The sequence below is a fragment of the Trachymyrmex cornetzi genome, unplaced genomic scaffold, assembly GCF_001594075.2.
Source record: "Trachymyrmex cornetzi isolate Tcor2-1 unplaced genomic scaffold, Tcor1.1 scaffold218, whole genome shotgun sequence".
Taxonomy (NCBI): domain Eukaryota; kingdom Metazoa; phylum Arthropoda; class Insecta; order Hymenoptera; family Formicidae; genus Trachymyrmex; species Trachymyrmex cornetzi.
The window spans coordinates 296,848-306,722 of record NW_017296825.1 but is presented as its reverse complement, the minus strand read 5'-3'; the positions used below and the strand labels follow the sequence as shown (position 1 = coordinate 306,722).

General features: G+C 33.4%; 1 protein-coding gene across 1 annotated transcript in view; it reads right to left on the bottom strand.

Annotated features, from left to right (window-relative positions):
- Window positions 1-2,346: 2,346 nt before the first annotated feature.
- The window catches only part of LOC108760097 (uncharacterized), a 52,298-nt gene continuing 44,769 nt past the window's right edge, over window positions 2,347-9,875 (bottom strand). Inside the window, exons 2-4 of the mRNA XM_018505894.1 lie at window positions 8,904-9,164; window positions 8,076-8,305; window positions 2,347-3,436 (exon numbers count right to left, since the gene is read on the bottom strand). Of these exons, the coding sequence (XP_018361396.1) occupies window positions 3,095-3,436; window positions 8,076-8,305; window positions 8,904-9,164 (833 nt within the window). The 3' untranslated portion in view covers window positions 2,347-3,094. The remainder of the gene's footprint in view (window positions 3,437-8,075; window positions 8,306-8,903; window positions 9,165-9,875) is intronic.

Below are 9,875 nucleotides of genomic sequence, written 5' to 3'. Positions count from 1 at the left end.
GGTATAACTATATATCGTATAATGTAAATTTAATTATAACATAACATACTATTAAAAAATATAACTATAAAATTAAAAATTTTTTGGGGTGTGTGTGTTCTGAATAGTCTTACTAATCTATTTAAGACTTACTTAAAGATTAAGGAATGCATTATAACTAAAAATATAAAAGGAAGTAAAATTATAAAAATTGCATATTCACTATTCTAATTGGAACGTTGTTTCCAATTTAGAATATTAAAGATGTTCTATTGAAAAATTGCTAATTTCGACATGTGTCATTTTTCTATCAACGTATTGATATATTGAATTTTCTATTTGATGCTTATATACATATATATATATATATATATATGTATATATATATATGGCGCAAATGAATGAAATGTAAAATGATCCTTGTTTAATCCTTTTTTGGAAATTCATGATATTGACTCGATATTGGGTCAATCTTTCCATATTATTTCTTTTTGACAGAGAAAGAAGGAGAGATCGAGAGAGAGAGAGAGTGAGAGAGAGAGAGAGAGAGAGAGAGAGAGAGAGAGAGAGAGAGAGAGATGAAAGGCACATATCTATCTCCATAGTCAAAGCTCGAGTGACGCACGAATCGCCTAGAAGATCGCTGGTGTAGTGTTGTTCCTGTCGCCAGTTGATGCTGCTGTGGGGCGAATGATATAATGCCGGCACGTCACGTCGGAAACTGGGTTCTATCGATTTCGTATCAGTTCCTGGCATCTCTTGCGGGATATACACACAACTGCGCGAATTTGCACGTACGTACGCGCGCTCGCACGCATCGTCACAAGTACGTAGCTATCATATCTACATATTCGTATATGAGAGTACACACTACATACTGTATATATATGTACACACACACACACTCTCTCTCTCTCTCTCTCTCTCTCTCTCTCTCTCTCTCTCTCTCGCTCGCTCGCTCGTTCGCTCCGTCTAGTGTCTGTTAGGGAAGAGGTGATAAAGCAAAGTGGAGAGGGAGTAATAGCGAGTGGGTAATGGGTGAGTCTCCACCTTCGACTTCGAGAGCCCTAAAGCCTTCCTAACGTCGCGTCGTCTACAATTCAGCTGTGAGTTGGATGCTTGACTATTGTCCTCGGCACTCTCGGCAGCCTTATGTAGGTCATCTGGAATCAATCGTAGGTATCCTACCGCGAACTATTAAATTATAAGAATATTACATAAATAATGAAAACGTCGAGGATTTGCATTAGGGCACTAATGATTTCTAGAATAAAAATAATTAAACAAATGTTATTATGATAGTCATGAATAGATAAAAATGATAAAATAAAAATATTTCGGCTGCCAATTTGAATTAAGTAAAAATGAATAGAAACAAAAAATATACCAGAGTCATATTCGTATAATTTCTTCATATAAAAATCAATCTTATAGATTATTATAATAAAAATATCGGGATAAAACACAATATCTCTCACAAGCTAACGAGGATGAAAGAGATTAAGAGGTTGGGGCGTAGGTTCATGAAAGCCTTCTCATGTGGCGAAACTAAATTGAAGATTTTGTCGAAGGGACTCGTAATCAGTAAGCAGGCATGTAGTCGTAAGATAGACTTACCTGAGCCGACGGAAAATGTCATTATCAGGCTCGGTGTCTCGTGAAACCGATTCGAATCGGTGCTCGTTACGTCACCCCCGGGACGGACAGATACTCGACCTCGTTGAAAGGATCTCGAGGGCGTCCTTTCAGACCAGCGATCCTTAATTAATCTGGAAATCGAATCAAGGAGAGGAAGGAGAGTCACAGAGTCGGTGTGTCGATAGATCGGATCAAAGGGGTGAGGGAGGAGATCCGTTTGGTGAATCCGAGACGGTTTATGTGACCGCCCTACTCTTTCGATGGTTTTCTCGAGAAGGTCTTTCTCTCGCTAATTTCTCCATTTATTGTTTATTTTCTCCGTCCCTTGCTTCTTCTTTGACTTTTTAAACTGCTCTTATCTCGCCGGTCTCTGTTACTTACGCAAATTACGTATATCGAGTCATGATGGTCCGTTCTCTGTTATACAAATGCTGGCCATGGAATCATGAGAGCTTCGAATAGCCATGTTGCTCCTGCCGCTTGTACCGACTTATTCTTCAGTATGATAACGATCGCAATCCGTTGATCTATACATATGACATAATTAGCGAGTTCGATGAAATCGTTACACCAAAGACCCATACAGCAGAGATTATTCGAACAATATTGCGATAACATTGCAACATTGAACAATATTGCTGCAAGATTTTGTGCTACATGGAAAAGGATGTTCTGGTTCGCGAGAAATATACCAACCAAGTTGATTAAATCATCGTTTTATTACTGCCATCGCTTCGATAACGACGATTTGGATCGTGTAAAATTGCTGAACAAAAGCGTCGTATCTCTTATTTCACACGTAGAACTCCCGTATGCCTCGTGGTTTGAGGAAGATCGGATGTGGAGAATATAGTCGAATTAACCACATACTTACACTACATACGCCGATGTCGAGTCGTACTTAACATTACGACCCGTATACATTTATATTTCTTAAACTATATTTCTGGTCTGACAAATGATAGATATATATTTCTCTCGAATGCGACGTTCCAGCCGCGTTATTTTTCCCTCGAAGAAGTTGCTCGCGAGGTCGCGCGCGTCCCCGTGAATTCCGATATATTTCCATGTTACTTTCATCGTGTTCCCTTCATCATCCCCGCAGAGTCCTTCCGTCCAGTTAATTATACACGACAATTTGTTGTAATGCTAATTCACAATTATACACTATGTACAATCATCATGCGCTCGCCGCTGCGACCTATTTTACGCAGAGTTGTATTGCTATCTCTGACTTATATATAATATACGGGGTGCTCTAAACATTGTGTACACATGCGAGCAAACGTGTATGGATTGCGCGAAAATTCGGGACGCACTAAAGTATGCATCGCTCTCGATTGACATGTAGATGTAGAGAGAAGCCGATGACGATGCGCGATGTTTTTCCTGATCGCGAGAATGCGTAGAGACGTATACACTAATTAGTACTTGAACGGTATCGCGCGATGCCATTGATCGAAATATCACGCCGACATTAAACGCGCAGAAATCTGAGACTGTTGTAACGAATCACGTGAATCATGGTCATTGTCCAGCAAGTCAGAATCGGGTAGAGCTCGATATTCGACCTTGAACCTGATTTAGGGGGTTCTTGGGCGAGACGTTGGTTGCTAGCGGCGAGAGTGGCAATCTCCATGGTCTTGAGAGGCTTGTCATCAGCGATTCCTGGTAGAGTCGATTGACAAGTTAGTTTCAAACTGCCGCTGGAAAAATGATGCCGTTCCAAGCGCATTATCAGACCCAACCGCGTCGTAGAGATCAGCTTTCCGTCTATGTTGCCAATTCCTCGCAAGTCTTTAGTTAAGGCTCTGTTTACCTGTTAAGAATCAGGCACAGAGTTTGAAGAGTTTAAAATGTAATTTGTAAAGTCTATATTTTAAATAACTTGTATAGTGATAGGATTTATATTACAGCCACGAGTTACTGAGATATCTAATATGAATGGGATATAAAATACGAAAAATTATAAGAGATTGCAAATAAAGATTTCATTTCGATCTTTGACTGTACATATGTCACTTTTGTTTATTAATTAATTCACACACACACACACTACAGAAGGCAGTTATTCTATGTATTACATTTTAGTTTATGGTTTTATTTTGGACTCTCTAATTACTTAATATATATACTATACTTTTGAGATTTTTGCGGATATTTTCTTCAAGGAAATTACGCGGTTTACGAATTATCTCCATGCCTTGATACATCATTAAACGCCATCATTTCGTGAACATTGCACTTCACTTCATCACGATGAGAAACCTGATATTATTAATAAATACAGTGCTATGAGCTGCTTAGTTTCTCAAGAATAAACTTACATAAAGGCAACAGAATTGTAACGAAAATATGCTATTTATACACAGAAAGAATAATTTTGGCAAAGTATCTAAAAATTTGGCTAGATATAGATCTGAAAGTAATTTTATTGGACCATCAAAATAATTATATAGAATGTTCACACAAATTGATTGTTAGAATGTTAAAACTAATTGTAGCACTGTACATCATGTTTAAGATTTTCCTAAATTATTTTGATAGTCCAATAAAATTATTTTTAGATCTGTATCTAGCTAAATTTTTAGATACCTTAGCAAAATCTTTCTGTGTACAATATAAATCATAACTCAAATAAAATTGATATAACAAACGACGTTTTAGAATCGTTACTATTATTTTTAAGAGACTAAAACAATCTGATGAAGGATGACCATCAGGATTGTGTTGAAAGTAAACCATTATATACTCTTCCATTATAACCTTCTTCATTTCAATTGTTTTTCGTATTAAGATCGAGTATTTAATTCCACACACACACACACACACTCGCGCACGCACGCACGCACGCACGCACGCGCACACACACATTTCATTTGAGCCAAATTATGGAACACCCTGTATAAGCCAGTTTATAAATATGAGTGCCTTAAAGGAATGCTGGAATAACCAATATCGACATTACAGTCGTATAAAAACCTTCAAATTGACTGAACGGAATAAGAAATCCTTTTACTGGATTAAAGTAGACGCAAAATTAGAAGGTGGTGCAATAGACTTTACTTTAAAATCGAAAAAAGTTAAAAACTTACTTCACTTTCTTTTGATTTTAGTATAAAGTCCACTACACTACCTAATTTTGCGTCTACTTTAATCGTGTAAAAGGATTTTTGATTCCGTTCAATCAATTCGAAGATTTTTATACGACTGTAATGTCGATAATTTGATTGCTCCAGCATCCCCTTAATTATTTCACAGGAAAGGTGTTTTCTTATTGAGTGCTTCTACAGTACAGGCCATACAAAAACATACCGTAGATTTCGTAATAAATTTGGATTTTAAAAAGTTTTAAGCAAAGTACATTTTACAAAGAAAATCTCATAAAGTGTCAAATTCAGATTTTATGAAATTTTATGATTTTTTAATAAACTTTATATACATGTAAGGATTACACATAAATTTAGAAATATAAGTGCAGAAAACTAATATTTAAATCACTCTTTCTAGTAAAAAAACGTTTCTAACTTTTTCAATTATATCTCAACAACTATTTAAGATATCAAAAAAATTTTTTATACAAAAGTTTTATAATAAAATTATGCAATATTGAATCAACATCCCAGAAATGTTCGTTAAAATAATGAACATCTTGCAGACGTTACAATTCAAGAATATTCGAGAACATTGATTCAACATTTATTCAATATTACATAAACTTCCAAAAACATTTAATCCCCAAATTAATTTTTATATAAAATTAAACGAAATATTTAAAAAATACATTTTATTTGCTTTCATCTTAAAGCCTTTGGGTCACTTTCTAAAAATCATTTTATTAAAACATGGGTGAAGAATTTCATAATATTGCGCCTTTTATTCTATCTTATGTAATTTTTAAATATGAAAAAATTACTTTGCTCACATATACCTATAGGCAATATTGTATACAACAACGTTGTAGCAACATTAATAATCAATATAGGAAAACCAACAAAGATTTAATGTTGAAAAAACATTTACACATCAATATTTAACATTGCAACGTCTCAACAATATTCTTTCAACGTTTTATACTACTCAACAAAAAATAGGGAACACTTTTGAACACGTTCAAAATTGCGCAATATTCAGAATACCGTAACTCGGTGAAAAATCATCGCAGGCAAAAAATCAAAAAAGCATTTGAAAATTAATCTCTACTTTTAAAGTCGGTAATTGATATTTCCATTTGACTGATTTTTTACGTAGTTATACGGACACAAATAGATACCCGTCAAATCTGAAAATTTTGTACAAATTTTACAAAGATCTATAGCGTGAAGTAAAAATTATATAAAAATACGGTTTACAACAGTCGAAAAAGTGAATTTTTACCTTCAATTTTTTTTTTATTGAACGTTGTACGATTTTTTTTCAAGAGTTATTCAACATTGAAGCAAAAGTGATCATTTTTACTTTAATGTTCAATAATTTGATAAAAAAAAAATCGTAAAGAATTAGTCAGATTGAAATATAAATTGTCGATTTTAAAAGTAGAGATTTCGAGCTTTCATATACTTTTTGAAAGTGTTCCCTATTTTTTGTTGAGTAGTATTCCGAATATAAATTCCAAATATTTACGAAATATTTGGAATTTATATTATTAAAATATTTTTTAAGATTCGGAAAAATATCCTATCATTACGTAATATATTATCATTATATTTATAAAAGATTTATTAGATAAAATCGTTAATGAAATTCACATAAAATCAATATTTCAAAATGTTGATCTAATGTTTCTTGCTTACTAGACCTGGGTACCTGTTATGGAACATGTCGGAATGAATTCCAATCGGAATTATTCCGTTTTTCCTTAGAAAACACAATATAAATCTAGGGAATTCCGATCGAAATCCATTTTGACTTGTTCTATGATAGGCGCCCTGTATTATTAGATTGTTTCTCGCTGATGAAACAAACTACCAATGTTCACAAAACATTGGCATTTAATTAAGACACGGGAATAACTCGTAAACCGCATAATTTTTCTTCTAAGTTTATATTTATACTCTCTTTTTTTCCAGTTCTGATGTCTATAATAATAGATACGTTTTCCTCTTCAACGAATAAAGTAATATATTAAGTTGATCCAGATGCTTCTTTACTTGTATAATCAATCATAACAGATTGTCTGCCAGTCCATTGCTTGTTAAAGGAAGAAGTGTAACAGATTATTTTAATTGTCGAGTCTCTTGAAAAAAATAATATTTAAAACGTCATTTGTTACATCAATTTTATTTGAGTTACGATTTTCATTGTACGAATAGCATATTTTTGTCGCAGTTCCGCGAATTTATTCTCGAGAAATTAATTTGTGGCTCATAGAATTGTATTTATTGAGACTTGAATGTGCGGCCAGTCAGTGAGCGAAATAAAAATGCTCACGCGAACTGGCCTCGCTTGACAAATTGTCGTTGAATAAACCGAGTAGTACCTCCTCGCGAATGACGTGCGCAGCGTAGCATTGAATAATGGGAGTTATGTGGTTCCTAGTTTACCATGCCCGCTCAACAGCCCGCGGAAGCGAGCTTTGGATTACGTTGCGCGATTAATTACGAAATTTTCGCTCGTTTCGCGTTTGCCGACGCTACAGGGATATGCCCTAAAGTAGTTAGATAATATTTCGAAAGTAAATATTCCTTTGATAAATTTAAACAAAAATATTTCAATAAGTTTGTTAAGTCAGAAGCTATCGAAGGAGGACGCTGGAAACTGAAAATTTGCATTCGATTGACAATTGCTTTAGATAAATAAAAAGCTCTTCTTTACCTAATAAATGATCTAATGAAATAATTTAAAAATCAAGCAAAAATTTGAAAACATGCCTCGTATACGAAGTATACGAACGTGGAGAATTACGGAAATTTGTCCGATTGTTTTTCAAATGTGATCTTTCGAAAATTTAAGGAAGTTTTGACTATACAATACCAGCTAAAAATATACAATATCAGCCAAACAATCACTCAAAATAACCTAATGTCCGCCAATATCGTTAAAAAAATTTTATTAACTCGTGAATATACTTTGAAACCAACTGCAAAAAAGAACAATAATTTGACTTTTAATGGTTTTATGTAGCAAAATGTCCATATTTTTCTGTAGTTTTAGGTCAATAATTTTTAAGTGGATCCAGTATATAATCCAATATATTTGATTTAATTTTCAACGTTATTTCTTCATCAAATTTGCAAATAAGTATTACAAAATGTGATTTTAAGAACCAAGACAAAAAATTAAATAACTTTTAAACTAATAAGAGAATCGTTCTCAAATGTTACATATAATATATATTCCATCGTAATAATTGAACAATCTATAAAATTTATATATTTTTGATATTGTTTTAGATGTAACACATACGTCCTTAAATGGCGTAATCTTAATTCTCGCACTCACGAATATCATCGACTCACCTCTTTACCGTTCAAGATGAACGTTAAAACTGCCGGGGGGTAACTTAACCCTGACGTGCACTCCGCTTGGAGGATCTCGCCGATTTCGTAAGAAGGTCGCATCCCCTCGAGTATCGGAGAACTTTGAGGGGGTACAGCCACGCTCATGTTTGCCTCTCTGTAATCTGTCTCAAAACTCGGCGCTTCGGATGACACCTCGCAGCCGTAAGACCCCGTCAAGTCAACTTTACCTGCAACATCAAGTTAGAGAAAAGACACTATAAATATAAGCTTAAAAAGGGGTGAAAAAGACATTTCTTTTATTTTATGAATATATCTGAATAAACAACGATAAAATGGAAGTTAATTTTTCTAAAGACAAAATTAAACGTACATTAAACGTCTGATTAAATCATTAAATTTTTGACATTTATTTTAATTCCTCTAATAATCTACACATATTAAAATTATAATTTTCTACAAAAATGATTTTAATAGTATACGAAATGATTTTGCTGATAAAGTATTAATATGTATCTAAAAATTTAGTTAGACAGATTTGAAAATAATTTGGTTGGATTATCAAAATAATTATGTAGGATAATTATGCTCAAATTATTTGCAAATAGATTGTCAAAACTTTATGCAGCATTACTCATTATTCTTGAGTTCCCTACATAATTTTGATACAATAAAATTATTTTTAGATCTACTGCATCTATCTAAATTTTTAGATACTTCAGCAAAATTATTCTTTCCATGCACATAAAAAATTCATTTTTTACATGAGAAATGTATAGTAATACATATATAACTTATAATTCTTGCTTGTAAATTGATGTCACATACCTTTACCAGTGTTTGGGCCCAAAAGTGTCACTTGTTTGTGGTCACTTTGGTCGAGGTCAATATATAATCCGCTGATATTTTGAGGTCGCTTAGGCGTCGATGATCCCGGCATGAATCTGAAGATCTCCTGGCCGTCTTTGTTCCACGTTACCGAATACAGTTCCTTGCCACCGAGATCATACTCACATTTGAGTAATACCCTGTGCCACCTTGGATCGGCGATACTGGGTACATCCAGCTTTCGTATCTCTAGCCCGGCACCTAGACGACAAAAAACACAAACGATTTTCTTATTTTGTATATTTAAATATATACTAATAACATATGCTAAATATATACTAATAAATAGTACGTTTCATATATACATAAATATATACTAATAAATAGAACGTTTCATATATTATAGTACTGTTTCCTTACTTAAAAGTGATACAATATGATTTTCAAGTTATTATCCCGGTAAAAAATTTTTCATGCATGCATATATATGAATATACATAAACATTCATAAACATGTATAAACTTTCATAAACATATATAATTGTGGAATATATATAATTGTGTAAATGTCCATACATCATTCTTTCTTTTGTAAACTTACTGTATAATTAACCTTTTGAGGAGCAGTGAGACATATACGTCCCATCTTTTTGTTCTTAGTTTTTTCCATATTTCTGATCTATTTTGCAGTTTGTATGCGCATATGAGTATTTTTTAGACTCTTAGGGATCTAAGTGCAACTTTCATGAAAAATTACGTAAATTTATTTATTTGCAATTTTGTTATAAATTAATGTAAAAAAACTCGTTTTTTTTCAGAATAAATTTGGCTGTTCTTAAACGTGAAGTGCTAGAGCTCTGAAAATTTTTATGCGTGTACCCATAGATGACCTATGATTACTTCTGTGAAGCTGCCCCACTTTTTTCAAAAATTGAAAAAATAAGTAGAGTTCTGGTTGCCCCCCCCCCCCCC